Source organism: Typopeltis vanoorti, chromosome 5, assembly GCF_054136105.1.
Source record: "Typopeltis vanoorti isolate ZY-2024b chromosome 5, IOZ_Tvanoo_1.0, whole genome shotgun sequence".
Taxonomy (NCBI): domain Eukaryota; kingdom Metazoa; phylum Arthropoda; class Arachnida; order Uropygi; family Thelyphonidae; genus Typopeltis; species Typopeltis vanoorti.
Window position 1 is genome coordinate 34,867,799 of NC_143553.1, and position 20,131 is coordinate 34,887,929.

A 20,131-nucleotide genomic window follows, 5' to 3' on the forward strand; every position below is an offset into this window, starting at 1 on the left:
ATGATTATCTCCATGAGGTCAAAAGACTTGTTGAGGGAGACCCACACTAACCATTATTCACACATTGCCTATCGTGCCTCTCCTTAAACTCATTCATCATTAGGGCATTCACAATGCCCTACCTCTGGCAATTTGCTTCACTCATTCACCACTCTTCAAGCAAAAAAAAATCTAGTCCACACACCCTTACCCAATTACACTTACACAACTTCCAGGGATAGCTCTTTTTACTCATCATGTATTGAAAATTTTCTTTTGTGTCAATCTGATAGAATCCCTTTGGTAATTTATAAGTTTCTATATTTTCCCTTCCCTTCAGCCTGTTAATTGAACTCAACAATCAACACACCTTTAATCTATACTCAGAGGAAACATTCCACAGCCACCAGTTTGGCCACTCATCTCAGGATCTTCTCTTCCACCTCCTGATTCCCTAAAAACCCAGATGACCAAATTTGTGCACAGTAGTCAAGATGAAACCGAATTATAGCCTTATAAAGAGGGAAAATAATCTCTTGATCTTTTCTTGTCATTGTATTCTTCAACAACCAAATAATCCTTTGAGCTATTTTGCCAGCTTTTACAATATGCCCTCTGAACTTCAAATCTCTGTCTACCATCACTCCCAAATCCCTAGCCTTATCAATTTCCTGCAATCCAATACCATCAGTATGATAGAAAGTATGTAACCTTTTCATCCTGAAATGCTTAACCTTACATTTTGCAACATTAAATTGATAAACATTATCTTTTTCCCACAATGCCAGTTTATTTAAATCATCCTCCAAGGTATCTACATCACCTTTATTAACTATTGCCTTCTCCAGTTTTGCATTGTCAGCAAACAACTGAATATCCCCTCTTAAATTTTTTCCTATATCATTGATATACAAATTAAAGAATAGTGGCCCTAGTACAGAACTCTGAGGTATTCCACTAGTCACCCTCCTTATTCTTCTAGATTCCACTACACCATATACTACTCTTTGGTGTCTGTCAGCTACCCACATATCCATTCTCATTTTCCAACTTTTGTAATAGTTTTCCATGTGGTATTCTGTCAAATGCCTTTGTGAAGTCCAGCAACATCATGGTGTATCATGTTATTCTTTTATATATGTTGTGTTTCATATATAGACTATGGTGTTGTTTTTATGTATTTCCATGGTGTTGTTTCAGCAGAACTGGTATCCATTATCCTTCACATTTCTGCTAAACCTACAGCAACATAAGTAATAGCTGCCTGATATCCTTTTATATTTGAACTTCTGACCCACCAAACATGTTACTTCTATTAGTGCATCTTTCATTCTGTGTGTCTCAGTTCTGTAGTACAGCCTTCTTCATGAAGTATTCCCCAACGAAGACTATGATCTCCATCTCTTCAAGAGGAATATCATCAGGTTACTCTGCTCTATTGTGAGAGGGGGAAAAAAAAGAAAGAAAGCAATTTGTCTACTTTTTTTGCTATCAAATGTCTTTTCAAAATCTAAGCATATCACTGTATATCCATCTATCTACCTTGTCTAGTGCTGCTGTCACCATATTGCAATAAGTAAATAGATTACTAAAACATGATCTCCCTTTAACAAATCCATGCTGTCCATCAAAGATAATACCACTGTTGTCAACCCAGTTCTGGATCCTGGTTCATACTAGCCTCTCTAACATTTTAACCTCAACACCTGACACACAGATTGGCCTATAATTTGATGCTTGAGTTCTATCATCTCCCTTATGAAGTGGTACCAGTCTTGCTTTCCTTCGACTCCTTTGGAACTTGACCCAATTTAAAACTTATATTAAACAGATATGCCAAAGCAGATGTCAAATCCTTGATTCAAAATATGTGGTGATATATATCATCAAGTCCCACAGCCTTATTAATATCATATTTGCTTAATTCCCCATTTACCTCTTGCTCACTTACAGTCAGTCTCTCCTCATCCATTGCTCTCAAACTCTCCATGAGGATATGCTGACATTAGAAATAGCTCGGGTTAAATGAAATTATTAGGAAATCCACCAGGGAATTGGAAAACATGGAAAAACGTTTGTTTAAACTTCGACAGGATAAGAAAAAAGATGAGAACAAGAACAGGCAGGAAAATACCAAACTTGGTAATCAAAATATTAATAACAACAAGGTAAGTCAGTTAATATCTAAGAAAAAATAGGTAATATGGTATGGTGACTCAATTTTAAAATTTGCGTTTGCCGAGGGAATCACCACTTCTAGTTTCCCGGGAGCAAAAATTAAAAATATGACAAATGTAATTGAAAACCAAAAAAGAAATGTAAAAGAAATGGTAGTGCTGGTAGGTACTAATAATTTAAGTGGTGACAAACATAGTATGAGAGAAGATATGAAAGGTCTGTTGGAAGAAGCGAGAAAGAAATGTGAGAGAGTAAAAATTGTAGGATTACTCCCTAGATATGATAGTACTGAGTTAAGAAGGAGGACGATGATAGCAAATGATTTCACGTGCAGGCTATGTAGAAGATATGGATGCAAGTTTTTAGACGTGGGGTCTGTTTGATGGCAAAAAAGATTTGTTTAAGAATGATGGCCTGCACTTGAATTCATTTGGCATCAGAAGCCTGGAGAAATTACTTCTTGGTATGAGACTTAATGCAGAGAGTCAGGGAAACTAGAACATCAAGGGAGGAATGGGAATAATGTGTGTGAAAGTTCAGCTATGGTATATTAACGTGATAAAGATATAAATGCCTTTGAACATGGTTATGTATGTGGCGCAGGAATGGAAAAATATGCTTTGGGTTCGGACATACTTTTAAGACATACCTTTTAAGTATGTCTGGGGAGGGAAAAGAGAAAATTCTAGAACAAGACCAAATACATTGCATATCTAATTATAAGAATAGGCTAGGTCGTAATTTATTATGTTTATACACAAATGCCAGGAACATTAGAAACAAAGGGGTTGAGTTTGTTGCTTTATTGAATACGATGTGGCCTAAGATTGTTGGCATTAGTGAAACCTGCCTATCAGAATCAGATATGGTAAGTGGGATTGATATACTATTTTTAGGAATGATAGACGAGATAGGAGAGGAGGAGTGCTACTAATGATATCAGATTTCTGATCATGAGATTTCTCTTCTACCCAATCAGTGTTTGGAAAATTAAAGTCGCCCATAATGATCATTCTCTTGGTACCCATAAAGTTAAATTGGCGATTAAATCAGGCTACATGCTGAATTACAAAGCTGGAAATTATGATCAACTTAGGTATCTAAATGTATCCCTAGTGTTCGAAGAGTAAATAGGTTGGGTGTGAAATGGATGTGCAGCCTTATTAAGATAGAAATCCACAAGAAGAAGATGATGTGGAAAGAGTATCGTGAGAATAAGAGTGAGAGGAGTTATGAAATATATAAAACTCAGACCAGAAAAGTAACGAGTATTATGAGAAAAGCTAAAACGGAGTATGAAAAGAAATTGGCCATGCAAGCTAAAGGCTTGCAGCATAATGATAAAATTCCAAAAGAATTTTATCATTATGCCGCAAGCAAAAGAAAGAGTGAATGTGGAGGAATAACTTTATTGAATGCATATGGTACATAAGTGTCGGAAGCTAAGGAGATTGTTCAGTTAATGAGTGCTCACTTTGCTAAGATATATCAACCAGGTGTATGTAACATGGTGTACAGTGCTACTGCTACATTGGATGAAGAGCTAAAGGTTCATGAAAGTGAGGTTTAAAAGCTTTTGCATAACCTGGATAAGAATTTGTCAATAGGGACAGATGGAATATCTGCCCTTTTGTTAAAGGAATGTTCAGCTGAATTGGCTAGGCCTTTCACACATTTGTATAACTTGAGTCTCAGCTCAGGAATGATAACACAGGAATGTAATATAGTTCCATTGCACAAGGGTGGTGCAAAAACTGATGTGTGTAACTACCGACCTATTAGTATTTCTGGTGTGGTAGTGAAGATTTTAGAGAAATTAGTAAGAACTTGCATACAGAAATGGGTAGACAATCATTCTATACTCTGCAGGGAACAACATGGATTTACTAAAGGAAGGTCATGTTTTAGCAATTTGCTCATATTTTATAACAATGCTACGGTCGAGTTGGATAAAGGAAATGGATACATTATGATAATGTTGGATTTTTCTAAGGCATTTGATAGGATACCACACGATAGGCTGTTGCGTAAACTGGAGAATATGGTATTGGATTATAATCTATTGACTTGGATCAGGGGATGGTTAACAGACAGATATCAAAAAGTGGTATACAGTGGGTGTGAATCTACCAGATTTAAGGTAACCAGTGGTGTACCTCAGGGTTCAGTCCTTGGGCCATTATTGTTCAATCTATACATTAATGACTTCAAGCAGGGTCTATCATCAGATTTCCAATTGTTTGCTGATGATGCGATGATGCGATGCGATTGCCCTGCCTATCTTCGCATCATCAGCAAACAATGATGATGCGAAGATTGCCCTGCCTATCTTCGCATCATCATTGTTTGCTGATGATGCGAAGATAGGCAGGGCAATCTGGGATGCCACTGATATTCAGCAATTACAAAATAATTTGAATAGACTGGAAATCTGAGTGCATTACTTTACACTTTAATGTTAGTAAGTGTAAAGTTATGCACTTTGGCGTGATTAGAGTTCCAGCGGCCTATTATATTAACGGGGTTATGCTACAAGAAACTGAAGAGGCAAGGGATCTTGGTGTATTGGTGGATAAGAATTTAAAGTTCAAAAGTCACATAGCAAAAGTTGTAAATACAACTCAGAGGATAATTTCTATGCTGAAGCAAACCTTGACATGTAAGGATAAGGAAGTAATATTGCCTCTTTATAAGATGATAAGACCACACTTGTATTGCTGTGCGCAGATTTGGTCTCCTGGGTTTCAAGGGGATAAAGAAGCTGTGGAAAGGGTGCAAAGAAGAGTTACAAAGATTATATCTGGATTATGGGATTTAGATTATGAGGGCAGATTGCGAGTATGTGGATTACAGACTCTGGTTAACAGGAGAAAGAGGGGTGATATGATAGAGGTCTATAAACTTTTGAATGGGTGTTATAGCATTTCAAATGATGAAATTTTTCATTATATGGAAGGTGGGGAGAGAACACGGGGGGGGGGGGGGGCATCCATTTAAGTTAAGGTTGTTCTTAGCCAAGAAAGGGGTAAGATCTAGGTTTTTCTCTCAGAGAGCAGTGAGTGAGTGAGTGGAATAATTTGCCCTTAGGGGTGGTGAGTGCATCTAGTGTAAATGAATTTAAGGGAAGTATGATAGCTGGGTTGGGTAATTTACAGCCTCCCTCGATGAGTCCTTGACTCCCTGGAGTTCTCAGATAATAATAATAATAATATCACATTGACAAGAATGAAAGACCTTTATGAACTGCTAATTAAATATATCAGCTATATCTTCCACAGCAGTTGTCCTTATACCATTTCCTACCTCATCCTACCATAATTGTTCTTTTTTTTGTTTGATGGCTACATATCAAAAGAACTCCCTATGATTTTTTTTTCTTCATTAGTTCACCATTGCTCATACTACATTTTTGCTATCCTTACCAACCGAGTCACCTTCCTTGCCTGTTCTTTGTACTCCTCATGTTAGATTATTACAACTCATCTTATGTTGCCTCCAAAATGTGTCTTTCTCTGTTCCATGCTTAATCTCATCATTCAATCCATTTTACACATGTCTTTAACCTTTTTGATCATTTGAATACGTTTAGACATTGCTTCTACTAGATGTTTCAAATCAAATTATTATTATTATTATTATGTGACACCTCCATGGAGTCCAAAGACTCATCCGAGGGAGAGTGTGCCAACAGAATCAAATGATTGATTCCCTTCGAACTACTAACCGTGCTCAAACTTGCTTATCTTTTTTCGTGTGCCATTAGTAGCAGAGGCTCTACCATTCGACCAACCTTTGCTGGCAAAATCAAAGAAAGAAAATTATGCTGTTTGGGTGCTATTTTGAGGAACACCCAAACAACATTAATCTACTTTTCCCCAATTCCTCATTCCATGCTACAGCTGCAAGCTGTCTCCTGATCTTCTCATAATCACCAGTCTTGTAGTTCCACATATATCCTTTCTTCACAGAAGTCCTCACGTGGTTGACAACCAGCCAGGTAATCACTTCATGGTCACTCTCACCAACTGGAGGGAGATTTGACACCTCATTTTTAATAACATCCTCTGATGAGATGATCAAATCCAAGACCCTCAATCCTCTTGTACCCTCTGTTACGTACTGCCCGGGGTAGGTAGTTTGTCCCTCACAAACTCAAGATACTCGTTTTCTTTACTTCCAGTTGCAATCTCATCATCCCAATCTACATTGCCAGAATTAAAATCACCCATAATGATCACCCTTTTCCTATTTGCTTGGCTAATTTGCTTATACATTTCATGGTCACTATCCTCCACATTACCAGGTCTATAGCAATATCCAACAAAGTTTTTCATCTCTGTTCCCTCATAGCATCTCTACCTTATATGGACATATCTATTTTTTCTATCCTTTCCTTTCTTTCATATCCTTTCTATCTTCATGAAATATGTCATACCCTTCCATCTCTGTTCCTGTCAAGATGTCATCTTCATGTCCAGCGATGTCTCACTTATTCCAACAACTTTTGTTTGGGTGAATGAACTCGATCAGTTCAACCATTTGATCTCCCTTGTTTCTGATACTTCTAGCATTCATATACAAACATAACAGGTCATTCCTGGATGTGACTTATCCATATACCTTCCTCAAGCCATTGCGTTTTCTCCTTACTCATCCCAAAATCCAGATGTTCTCTCTACATCCCAGGCCATCCCTTTCCCTTTGAGTATCAACCTTTCTTGCACTTTTTAGGATTTTTTTAAAAACTGAATTAAGCAATGGCTACCAATTAAAAATCATCAGTCTTCTTACAGAAAGACTGTTTATTATGAAATTCTTTAGTAAATAAATTTTACAAACTATATGTTTATACTGCTTGAAAACCTTTCTAGCTTTTTTTGGTCCCTTATTGTTCATGGTGTGTAAATACAAAGGAAATGATCATATGGATATACAGTCTGCAACACACTTCGAGTGTGTGATTTGAATACAATACATAATTATATAAATTAAGTGGATATTAAATACATCATTTCAAAGCCGAATACAGAAACTATAAAAGTTTCATGCGAAAATTGACCAGAGAGCTTGCAGGAATACACCGCCGCCATACTATGAGTCCATAAGCAAATATAAAGCACCCGTATATTCGCCTCCTATTGATTCATTTTGATAAGGTTTCACTAGTCTGACAGCTGTTTCAAATTCATTGGTTTTCGTCAGAGACTAGGTAGAAACCTAAGAGAGCAAAAACTCTCAGTATTAAGGAACTTGAAGCATCAGGGAGGTGTATTTTCCGTAAGCGAACTGTCAGTTGGTGCATAAACTGTTTCAAACTCATTGGTTTTCGTCGGAGACTAGGTAGAAACCTAAGAGAGCAAAAACTCTCAGTAATGAGGAACTCGAAGCATTGGAGAGGTGTGTTTTCCGTAAGCGAACTCTCGGTCAGTGTGTAAAGTACTTACTAAAATAAAGAGCCAAAAGGCTTCATTTCAGCGATGCAAAATTATATAAATTAAGTGGATATTAAATCCAACATCATTTCAAAGCCAAATACAGAAACTAAAAGTTTCGTGCAAAAATTGACCAGAAAGTTTGCGGGAATACACTGCCTGCCATCATACTGAGTTGCCCTAGCCGAACCTTATAAGAAGTGACGAACACTCAAAGCGCCCGTATATTCGCCTCCTAATTTTTATAAAGTTTCACTAGTCTGACAGCTGTTTCAAACTCATTGGTTTTTGTCAGAGATGAAACTAGGTTGAAACCTAAGAGAGCAAAAACTCAGTACTAAGGAATTTGAACCATCGGAGAGGTGTATTTTCCGTAAGTGAACTCTCAGTCGGTGCGTAAAGTATTTATTAAAATAAAGAGACAAAAGGCTTCATTTTAGCAATGCAAAATTATATAAGTAAAGTGGATATCAAATCCAACATTTGGATGTGCTCTTTTGACAAACCATGATATAGTTCTTACACATCCCAAATTTTAAGATCATATGCATCCATTGCTTTAAACATTAACTTATGTCATCCTTTAGTCACTGGGATGACATGGTCACCTTCATTGCCAGCAAAATGAAGGTCCTGCCTTTTCTTTCACAAAATGAAATCTCAACTCATCTTTGTTTGCCCTGATTAACACGTTCGCTGCCACGCTACTTTGGCATGGTCTGTTCCCCTACGCCGAGCAGTTTCACTTCTTCAAGGTCAGTACGATAATCTCGTTACCGGAGGTAAGCGTCCTACGAGTATACTCGTAGTTGGCGTGTACAGAGCATATACGGTCTATGAGAATACACAGTTTTGATGCTAGCCCCACAAGCCAAGCATTTTCACTTCTTCAAGGTCACTACAATAATCTTGTTCCCGGCGGTAAGCGTCATACGAGTATACTCGTAGCTGGCTTGTGAAGCAGGTTTACCCACTATGAGTATACTCGTAGTTGGCAGCGAACGTGTTAACACACAGATATCAGACAAGATCAGATCTTTCTCTTTGAACTGACACCTCTAAAAAACTAGGCATTCTTTTCTGCTCAAGATGCTATTTTATTCCTACCCAACTCCTAATGCTATACAAATTCCAAATCAGCATATCCTTAGAATACTGTTCACACATTTTGGGATAGTGCTCCTAAAAATTCCTGATGCTGTCTACAGGAGAGCATTTCAGCTCATAGATAATCCTCCCCTCATAGACTTCAATCTCTGTCTCACTGATGCACCATTTCTACCCGTCATCCCTTTTCAGTACAACTGCAAACCCAATCAACCTGCCTCTTCTCTTTCTCATTTATTCTATCTGCCTCCATCTCTGGAACAGCCTTCCTCATTATGTGTTTCTCAACAACAGCAACTTCCAGTTCTTCAAGAAAAATGTCAATAGATTTGTTCTTTCTCAGTTGTTACCTGTACCCCATTCATAGATAACTGAATCTGCTACAGGTTGTGGGATAAATTTTAAAAAAATATATAAAATCCTCTCACAACAGGTGGCTGTATTTTTCCTCTTGCATACTCATCTGCCCACCTCCTGTAGAATGTATAAAACTTGCCTGAGAAAGTAAATGCTGACAACATTCCTGATGGCCTTAGTTGTTTCAGCATAATCCAAAACAACACCTGTAACATAAGAATGAAATGAAGCTAACTCTTCAATAACGCATGTCTGTCATACCAAATCAATCTTTTGAAATAAGCATTGGTGCTACAGCTAATGACATAGAGTTCTCACTATAAAATTATTATAGTTGCAGGATTGTTATTGCAAATTTCCTATATAAGAATAGCATCGATACTATGGAGCTTTGACTAGAAATTTTTTAGTTTTATAATTACAGTAAATAAGTTCACTATAACAGTGTATGATAAAAAATGAGAGCTGACTCTATTAAAAGTGGGCAGCCATCCCTGACCTAAAATGTTAATGCATAACTCATTATTAAGATTAATGGGGATGTAATTACAAAAAATAATACTTCTTTTTATTTTTAAAATGCGAATATATGGATGCTTGGGCAGCAGTTGTGTCTTTTAAGTAGCCCATACTAAGGCGACTTGGGGAAACTGAGGAATGTATTCCTGCAAGCTCTCTGAAATAATGCTGGATCTAATATCCACTTTGCATGTGTAAATTTACATTGCCAAACTAAAGCCTTTTGGTTCTTTATTTTAGTAATTACTTTTTTTATTTACTTTAAACATTAAAATATATTTTTTAATTATCAGTTCCCACAAGATGTTGCTGAACCTACAGCGTTATTGCCATGTATGTATGGGCTCACCATAGTGTGCAGTGGGCATATGTTATATCCCATTCATAGTGTATAAATTATAATATATTATAACACTTCAGAAGTTTCATTTGGAAAATGAAATTGAAATTAATACTAATCTAAAGATAGTAATTTTACGAATGGAAAACTTTCAAGATTGTTTGAACTTTCAAAATTTCTATATGGAGACCTTTGAAGAGAAAGCCTTAAACTCTGCCCCACAAAAACCAACCATATGGCTTCACTACGTTGATGATGTGTTCGCTATTTGGCCACATGGCTCTGATACACTCCTATCCTTCTTAACACTTAAACAACCAACACCCCAGAATTAAGTTCACCCTGGAAAAAGAGGAAAACAACAGCCTCCCTTTCCTAGACACACTAGTCACCCGCCAGCCTAATGGAACCTTGGTTTTCTCAGTGTATAGAAAACCCCACCCATACAGGCAGATACATTCCCCCCCCCCTCACAACAATATGGAGTTGTTAAGACACTATACAACAGGGCCAAACTAATCTGTTCAAATGACATTGCCCTAACCAATGAACTAAATCACATCCTCAACACTTGCTTAGCCAATGGCTACCCCCCCCAAAAAAAATCCTAAAAATATTGAAACCAGTAAACCACAACCCCTCTCCCCCTCACAACAAGGATTACTCTAAATCCATCACCATTCCCTACATCTGAGGCACCTTGGAAAAAATTACAAAAATCTTAAAAAACATGACTTGACCTCTTGTTACAGACCATACAAAAAATTGGCATCCCTTATCTGCTCCACTAAAAACCAACCACTCCCCCCCCCCCAGACCAACCTTGGCCAAACAGGCAGGATAGCGAATATCAGAATTTCAGAACACCAGGACTACATCCAGTTTCACCAATACAGCGCCGCTCTGGTCTTGCAGACCATGCTCTGGATGCACGCCACAGAATACGGTGGAAGAAAGCCACAATAGTACACCGTAACAAGTTCAAATACGAGAGACTATTCATGGAATCAGCCTCAGCCCAAAGAAACATGCCAAACCTCAACAAATTTGGTTGCATGAGACTGCCTCAAATTTGGGAGGCTTACATCAGTAGACCTTCAGCCCAACAGCCAAGAATACCTACTTATCCCGCTAGGGGGCATCAGGACTTTTAGGAAAACCATAGCTTCCTTGCTTCGATCCTCATTTACTGTGTATATTGCCTGCGTGCACATTGTCTTTATTGTAAATTCCTTTGAAAATGGCAACGTGACATTGCCGAAATATTAGGAAATATGTTAAAGTTTAATTTAATGTTTATTCTATTGTACGATGTAATTTCCTTAAGTCATTTAGTAAGCATGTACAACCAACGTCTATGCCTTTCTACGAGAATTTCAAGATTGTTCAAGATTTTGCTCATGACTTTGTCCTCAAAAAAGACTCAAAATAGAAGAAACCATGAATGAGTATATTAGAATTCTTTGGCAAAAGATGACAAGCAAAAAATAAAGAATAATAAATCTTTAAACGAAATACACTTTAGTCGAATTTTGTGCAAGATGGACGTTCCTGAAAACCTCTATTCTAGTAGCAAGGCTTATACGTTGGTCAGACATAACTGGTAATTAGTTTACGGAATTAACAATACATATAAAGTATATTAATTAAAGGTAACTTTAATGAATAACTTCTATATTTCGGCAACGTCACATTGCCATCTTCAGGAACATAAAGATATGGTATGTGCACGCAGGCACTAACACAAAGCAAATGAGGAAGAAAGCAAGAAACTAATATTGTTCCTAAAGTCCTAATGGTGCCCTCTTGCGAGCTAATTTGGTAGTCTTGGCAGTTGGGCTGAAGTTCTCATAATGTAAGTCTCCCAAATTTGGGGTAGTTTCATGCACCCAAATTTGTTGAGGTTAGGAACGTTTTTTAGAGCTGCTGAAGATTCTTTGAATAATCTTTCGTATTTAAACTTGCTGCGATGAATTATTTTTGTTTTCTTCCAACGAATTTTATGGTGGGTATCTAAGGCATGGTCTGCCAGCCCAGAGCGGCTGTACTGGTGAAACCGGATGTAGTCTTGGTGTTCTGAAATCCTGATATTTGTTGTTCTGCCTGTTTGGCCAAAGTAGGACAATTTGCAGCTGCAAGGGACCTGGTATACACCAGGTAGGTCTAGGGGAAGTGGTTGGTCTTTGGTGGAGCGGATAAGGGATGCCAACTTTTTATATGGTCTGTAACAGGAAGTAAGGTCATATTTTTTGAGGATATTGGTTATTTTCTCAGAGGTGCCCTGGATGTAGGGGATGGTGATAGACTTGGTGTAATCTTTATTGTGGAGGGGGGGGGGGGTTGTGGTTTACTGGTTTTAGTATTTTTTGGATTTTTTTGGGGTTATAGCCATTGGCTAAGAAAGTGTTGAGGATGTGGTTTAGTTCAGTAGTTAGGGCCTTGTCATCTGAGCAGATTAATTTTGCCCTGTTATATAGTGTTTTTATAACCCCATATTGTTGTGAGGGGGGGGGGATAAAAACACCATATAACAGGGCAATATTAATCTGCTCAGATGACAAGGCCCTAACTACTGAACTAAACCACATCCTCAACACTTTCTTAGCCAATGGCTATAACCCCAAAAAAATCCAAAAAATACTAAAACCAGTAAACCACAACCCCCCCCCCTCCACAATAAAGATTACACCAAGTTTATCACCATACCCTACATCCAGGGCACCTCTGAGAAAATAACCAATATCCTCAAAAAATATGACCTTACTTCCTGTTACAGACCATATAAAAAGTTGGCATCCCTTATCCGCTCCACCAAAGACCAACCACTTCCCCTAGACCTACCTGGTGTATACCAGGTCCCTTGCAGCTGCAAATTGTCCTACTTTGGCCAAACAGGCAGAACAACAAATATCAGGATTTCAGAACACCAAGACTACATCCGGTTTCACCAGTACAGCCGCTCTGGGCTGGCAGACCATGCCTTAGATACCCACCATAAAATTCGTTAGAAGAAAACAAAAATAATTCATAGCAGCAAGTTTAAATACGAAAGATTATTCAAAGAATCTTCAGCAGCTCTAAAAAACGTTCCTAACCTCAACAAATTTGGGTGCATGAAACTACCCCAAATTTGGGAGACTTACATTATGAGAACTTCAGCCCAACTGCCAAGACTACCAAATTAGCCCGCAAGAGGGTACCATTAGGACTTTAGGAACAATATTAGTTTCTTGCTTTCTTTCTCATTTGCTTTGTGTTAGTGCCTACATGCACATACCATATCTTTATGTTCCTGAAGATGGCAATGTGATGTTGCCGAAATATAGAAGTTATTCATTAACGTTACCTTTAATTAATATACTTTATATGCGTTGTTAATTCCGTAAACTAATTACCAGTTATGTCTGACCAAAGTATAAGCCTTGCTACTAGAATCGTGATCATCCATGGAGATGCTATCGCACGAAAGGCCCGTCAATACGGCAAATTCAGGTTGAAGATATCGAGGCAAATAAATCGTCTGACGTTCCTAAAACGCTGCCGGGATAACAAAGTGATCGCTCATTGTGTTATATTGAAGCACCGTTTTACTTCCGAGAAAGCTCTGCGCATTTATAATCGCATTAGCTTCGCCCTGTTAAGAGAACAAATTACCGTGACGCGCGTTCTCCTTGCCGACGAAAACAAAACCTTACGGGCGCTAGAGGAAGAGCTTTCGGATACACTCGGCCATGATCTATGGTCAATACTTTACGACGTCTCATGCGCATCGGCAAAAAAAGAATTCAAAAAAATACGAAGTCGGCACTTGAAAAAATACGAAAACCTGACAAAGAATTCTACCTCCTCACCACAGCCACCACTCAACACTATAGTCAACCTCTCATCGGCAGTTTTAAAGCCTGAAGCACTCACCGCACTTTCACGTGGTCACAATTTGGCCCAGCTCCAAAAAGAATACCTGCCGAAGAAATCATGATCCAGATAGAACGTGGGATTCGCAACCTGCCTAACCATATCGCCAACAACGTTAGACTGGATGTAGTCGGTGTTCTCACTAAAGCCAAACCTCCCAAAACCAACTTATCCAAAAATGAATATGCAGCCCTACAAGAATTGAAAAACAACAAAAAAATAGTAATCACCAAGGCTGATAAGGGAAACGCCACTGTGGTGCTCAATCAATCAGACTACAAAGGTAAGCTAACTGCTTTAGTACTAGACCGTACGACTTACCTCCCCATTGAATATAATCCGACCAGCTCTCAGAATAGAACTCTCCACAGACTCCTTAAGAAGGTCACTTCTTGGCCTGTGGAAGTCACCAACAAACTAAAACCTTATAACTCTAGACCCCCCCGATTATATGGACTCCCAAAAATACATAAACAAAATGTGCAATTGCGTCCCATAGTGGATTGCATTGATTCCCCCACACATAAATTAGCCAAACATTTAGCCAAAACGCTCACACACTACACTGGCAACACACCATCACACATAAAAAACTCAGCCCACTTTAAAGCCAGTATAGAAAACCTCGCACTCCAACACACTGACATAATGGTCAGTTTTGACGTCTCCTCCCTATTCACTAATGTCCAACTCAAAGGAACCCTAGAGCTCATCCAAGCCAAGTTTCCTCCCAATATCTCAGCCCTATTTCAGTTCACAATGAACTCAGGCTATTTCGTTTAGCAAGGAAAGTTCTACAAACAGATAGAAGGGACAGCCATGGGTTCACCGCTTTCCCCACCCTTGGCCAATTTCTTTATGGAGACATTTGAAGAGAAAGCCTTAAACTCCGCCCCACAAAAACCCACTATTTGGCTTCGTTATGTGGATAATGTGTTTGCTATTTGGCCACATGGCTCAGACACATTCCATTCCTTCCTAACACACTTAAACAACCAACACCCCAGAGTCCAGTTCACCTTAGAAAAAGAGGAGAACAACACCCTCCCCTTCCTAGACACTTTAATCACCCGCCAGCTTGATGGATCTTTGGTTTTCTCTGTTCACAGAAAACCCACCCATACTGGCAGATACATTCACCAGCAGTCCCCCCCCACACACACAACAATATGGGGTTATAAAAACACTATATAACAGGGCAAAATTAATCTGCTCAGATGACAAGGCCCTAACTACTGAACTAAACCACCTCCTCAACACTTTCTTAGCCAATGGCTATAACCCCAAAAAAATCCAAAAAATACTCTTCTTCTTCCTATCATGGAATATAGGCCATGTGGCCTGTTCTGGTCTCATGCCATCTCTTACTTGGTCTTCCGATTCTTCTTTTCCCACTTATTTTGTATCTGTATAATATTTTTGGTAGTCTGCTGTTGTCCATTCGATTTAAATGTTCTAGCCATTTTTGTTTATACTGTCTTATGTAATAATAAATTGGTTTGATTTTTAGGGATTGTAAGATTTCTTCATTTGTTTTGTGTTCCCACTTGGTATATCCAGCTGTTTTTCTGAGGAACTTCATTTCTGCTGTTTGAATTCGTTAACCACAACCCCCCTCCCCCCCTCCACAATAAAGATTACACCAAGTCTTTCACCATCCCCTACATCCTGGGCACCTCTGAGAAAATAACCAATATCCTCAAAAAATATGACCTTACTTCCTGTTACAGACCATATAAAAAGTTGGCATCCCTTATCCGCTCCACCAAAGACCAACCACTTCCCCTAGACCTACCTGGTGTATACCAGGTCCCTTGCAGCTGCAAATTGTCCTACTTTGGCCAAACAGGCAGAACAACTAATATCAGGATTTCAGAACACAAAGACTACATCCGGTTTCACCAGTACAGCCGCTCTGGGCTGGCAGACCATGCCTTAGATACCCACCATAAAATTCGTTGGAAGAAAACAAAAATAATTCATCACAGCAAGTTTGAATATGAAAGATTATTCAAAGAATCTTTAGCAGCTCTAAAAAACGTTCCTAACCTCAACAAATTTGGGTGCATGAAACTACCCCAAATTTGGGAGACTTACATTATGAGAACTTCAGCCCAACTGCCAAGACTACCAAATTAGCCCGCAAGAGGGCACCATTAGGACTTTAGGAACAATATTAGTTTCTTGCTTTCTTCCTCATTTGCTTTGTGTTAGTGCCTGCATGCACATACCATATCTTTATGTTCCTGAATATGGCAATGTGACGTTGCCGAAATATAGAAGTTATTCATTAAAGTTACCTTTAATTAATATACTTTATATGCGTTGTTAATTCCATAAACTAATTACCTGAAAACCTCACATAATTCAAAACTTGCATTGAAGTTCACGACTTGTTTTCTCATAGAAATAAATGGAAAGTTGGGGTGGAGGCATTATCGGAGCTCATTAATTTACAACATTGTAAAAGATTTTTGCTTTTAGTGATTAATGATTCGCTGAACTTTTTTCATTCAAGGATAATGATGATAAAATGTTATGTGAAACTGAACAAATTAAGAAAAGGTGTGTAGAATACGTTTAAGATTGTTTCAGAAATATTAAAAAAAAATGTAGAGAAATGAGAAGAGAGAAATAATACCAGTCTCTTCTCATTTCTCTTCTCTGTATGACATTGTTAATCAGCTTAACTATGCCATGTCATTTGTAACTTCTTCTGAACAACTGAATTTCAATTTAGCATTTTTAACCCTTATTCCAACCTTCTAACCTCATTTACTTTTTTCACTTTTCACATTCCTCTTATTCTTCACACTTTCTGCTTCACAGTTATCATTGCCAATTTGGTATATTTTGTCAATAAATAAGAAGAGTATATTTAATTAACTAGTATATAAATTTTAATTTACAGGAAACAAACTCACAGAAGAAGAATTGAATTTCCTTATTGCCCATGCACACCAAAGAGTTGACCAGCTGCAAAAACATTTAGCCAAACAGCAGGTCAGTTTTATTGTGAATAGTATTAAGATAATTTAATTGGTTTCATGCATTTGTAAAAATAGTGTTATCTAATTTATAAGTTCTTAAACATGAGCACTGTACTTACTTCACTGATTATCATAAGTCTTAGATTGCATTAATAATAATAAGAAGAAATAAGAAACAGCACAATAGTGCTGTTTCTTATTTATTATTTTTTCCAATAGGCAATATTTTTTCCCCCATAGAACTAATGCTATTTTAATCTCACTATTACAATCAATAAAAGCTCAAACCTTCACGATAGTGAACTGAAATTCTTAGCACATGATGTCAGATTCAGAACAAAACAGTGCTTGTATGTGGCAGGAACTATACATAAACAAAGGACGTAGCAGGAAACAGAACAGAGGAAATCACAAAAAAAAAAAAAAAAAAAAAAAAGCAAATTGGGAAACAGAATAAAGGAAATTGCAGTAAATATAGAAAAGGAAGTGCAAGCTTTAGATCAATAATAGTTGCTTTTTGGCCATTTTGACTTATGCAGCAGAGACATAAGTAGAATATCATCACCATAATTAATCCTTATTCGTCCACTGCTGGACATTGATCTCCTCCCTATTTTCCACATTTCTCTGTCTCTGGTCCAGAAGCTGAAGTCATTTCCCATTGAATGATGTAGTTCATCTCTCCACTTTGTTGATGGTCTGCCAGGTCTTCTTGAACCTTCTTGTACTTGCCATTCTCTACAAATTTTTGTCCTGTGGTTGTCTCCCTGTCTGGCGATGTCCTGTCCATCTCCATTTTTTTTTTTTATATCTAACATTGATCTTTCCATGTTTCTCTGTGCGGCTTCTAATTTATTTTCCAGTCTTCTTGTGATGCTCCAAGGTTTCTGCTCTATGATGCATTGTTCATATGCTTTTCTTTTTAGACAGGTATGTTTTCTTTAAAAATTTTATTGCATTTCCAAATTGTCTCCATCCTTGGTTTATTCTTTGTTTTATTTCATGTCCCCAATTTCTGTTTCTGTTTATGTTAATTATTTGACCTAGATATTTGAATTTACTTACATTTTCTATTTCTATCTTTTGATTGTAGTTTATATTTTTGTTGTACATGATTTTAATTTTATCAATATTTATGTTGACACCAGACTTGTTGCTTTCTGTATTTAATTCTTTAATAATTTATTTTAGCTCTCTAGGTGTTTTAGAAAATAGTACAATATCTAAGCAAATCTTAAATTGCTTAGATATTGACCATTCATTCTGATATCTTTTTTTTCCCCCAATTTAGATTTTTAAATATTTCTTGTAGGCAAGCATTGAATATTGTTGATGACATTGTATTTCCTTGTCTTATTCCTCTATTTTAATTTTTGCTTTTAAATTATTTAATTATATATTACTTGTTACATTCTAGAATGTCAAATGACTTTTCATAATCTATAAATGCCATACAAAGTGGTATATTGTATTTATTTGTTTTTTCTATTATCTGGTTAATAATTTCAAGGTGGCCATTAGTTTGGCTAGTACTTTGGTGAATAATTTATACATATGTGAAAGCAGGCTAATCAGCCTGTAGTTTTTTAGATATGTATGACCTTCATTTTTGTACATTAACCACGCTACCGGCCAGGACGTATATATACGTCCACATTTCCATGGATGCGAAGTGCATATTAAAATTGTAATACCATTGATATTACATTGAAATTTATAATGGATACGAAGCTTTTGAGGATGCATATTTGATCTTTAATGGCCGGTAAGGTGGTTAAGACTGTTTGTGCTTTGTTCCAGTCATTTAGGATTTTAAATTCTGTCAAGCATTTATTAAAAAGCATTTGAACTTTTTTTTTTTTTTTTTTTTTTAGTAATTATTTTCCTCCATGTCTTATCATATGTTATAATTTTATCTGGTCGCAGGCTTTTATTATTTGGCATTTCTTTTAAGGCTTTTTCTATTTCTTCAATCAATATTGATGGTACTTCCACTTTGCAATGGATTTCTATGTTCTGATTGACTGTTTAGTGCTGTATAAATTACTGTAGAATTCTTATTCTTTCTATTATTTTTTGTCTTTCCTGGATCAATTTACCATTCTTGTCTTTATTATTATTATTATTTGTACTTTTCCTTCATGTAGTATTCTCATGGTAGTTTTGATCCTTTTACTTTTTTCAATAGTTTCTTTGTATTATATTCTCTTATTTCTTTTTCTTATTCTCCTTTTGATGGTTTTGTTAAGTTCTGCCTTTTCTATTTGATTTAAATTTTGCTTCATGTTTCTTCTTTTTTTTTTTTTTTTTTTTGATTAGGTGTAGAGATTAGTGTAGTTTCTTTTGCTGGTGTCTGCTGTTTTTCTTTAGTTCTTTTTATCTTATTTAAGCTGTTTATAATTATATCTATAATATCTTGGTTTAGAGTATTTAAATCTTTTTCTTCTTTCGCTTCCGATATCCTTTTATTTTTTTCCATTTGGAATATTTTTCTATTTTGTTTAACCATTTCATTTGTTATAGTGTCATATGTTTTCTTTTGTATAAGTTTTCTTCTTTCTACTCTTGTATTTATACTTATTCTTCCTCTTAACATTCCATGGTCGCTTCCTGTGTTAAATTTATTTAAGACACCTACATCTTTGATTATATTCATTCTATTGGTTAGGATGTAATCTATTTCATTTTGTGTTGTATCATTTGCTCCTTTCCATGTCCATCTTTGTTGAGGTCTCTTTTTAAAGAAGGTATTATCTATATTTAGCTGATATTTGGTTGCAAATTCAATTAATCTTTCTCTACATTCATTCCTGTCTCCTAGTCCAGATTTTCCTGTTGGAAGTTCTTGTGCATTTGATTTTATTCCTATTTTTGGGTTTAAGTCACCTATGATTAAACTATAATGAGTTCCTTGTTTTTCTTTGTTTATGAAGTCTTCCAGTATTTTTTTTTTATTATTATTATTATTTTATTATTACTATCCAGGTCTCCATGGAGTCAAAAGACTCATCATGGGAGGTCCTTCCTAAGAAACACAAAGTCTATCAAGACTCATCAAGGAGAGGTCCCCCCTAAGAAACACAAAGTCTATCATATCACTCCTTAAACTCATTGACCGTTCTCACTCTCACTACTCCATCAGGCAATGCATTCCATGGTTCGACCACCCTCCATGCAGCAAAGAAACCACTCCTCACCCTCTTGCTCACGGTTTCCTTTCGTAACTTCCAGGGATGGTCTCTTGTCATCACTCCTTCCCTCTGTTGAACCAACCGAAAGAACTCCCCAGTGCCAACCCTGTAACCACCTTTCAA

The 20,131-nt window shown here is 37.0% G+C and overlaps 1 protein-coding gene across 2 annotated transcripts in view; it reads left to right on the plus strand.

Moving 5' to 3' along the window:
- Positions 1-20,131, plus strand: part of Mitofilin (inner membrane mitochondrial protein mitofilin) — a 263,003-nt gene that overhangs the window by 164,040 nt on the left and 78,832 nt on the right. For both annotated transcript variants that reach the window (XM_090392343.1, XM_090392344.1), the window contains exon 11: positions 16,739-16,830. In XM_090392343.1, coding sequence (XP_090248469.1) covers positions 16,739-16,830 — 92 coding nt within the window. The remainder of the gene's footprint in view (positions 1-16,738; positions 16,831-20,131) is intronic.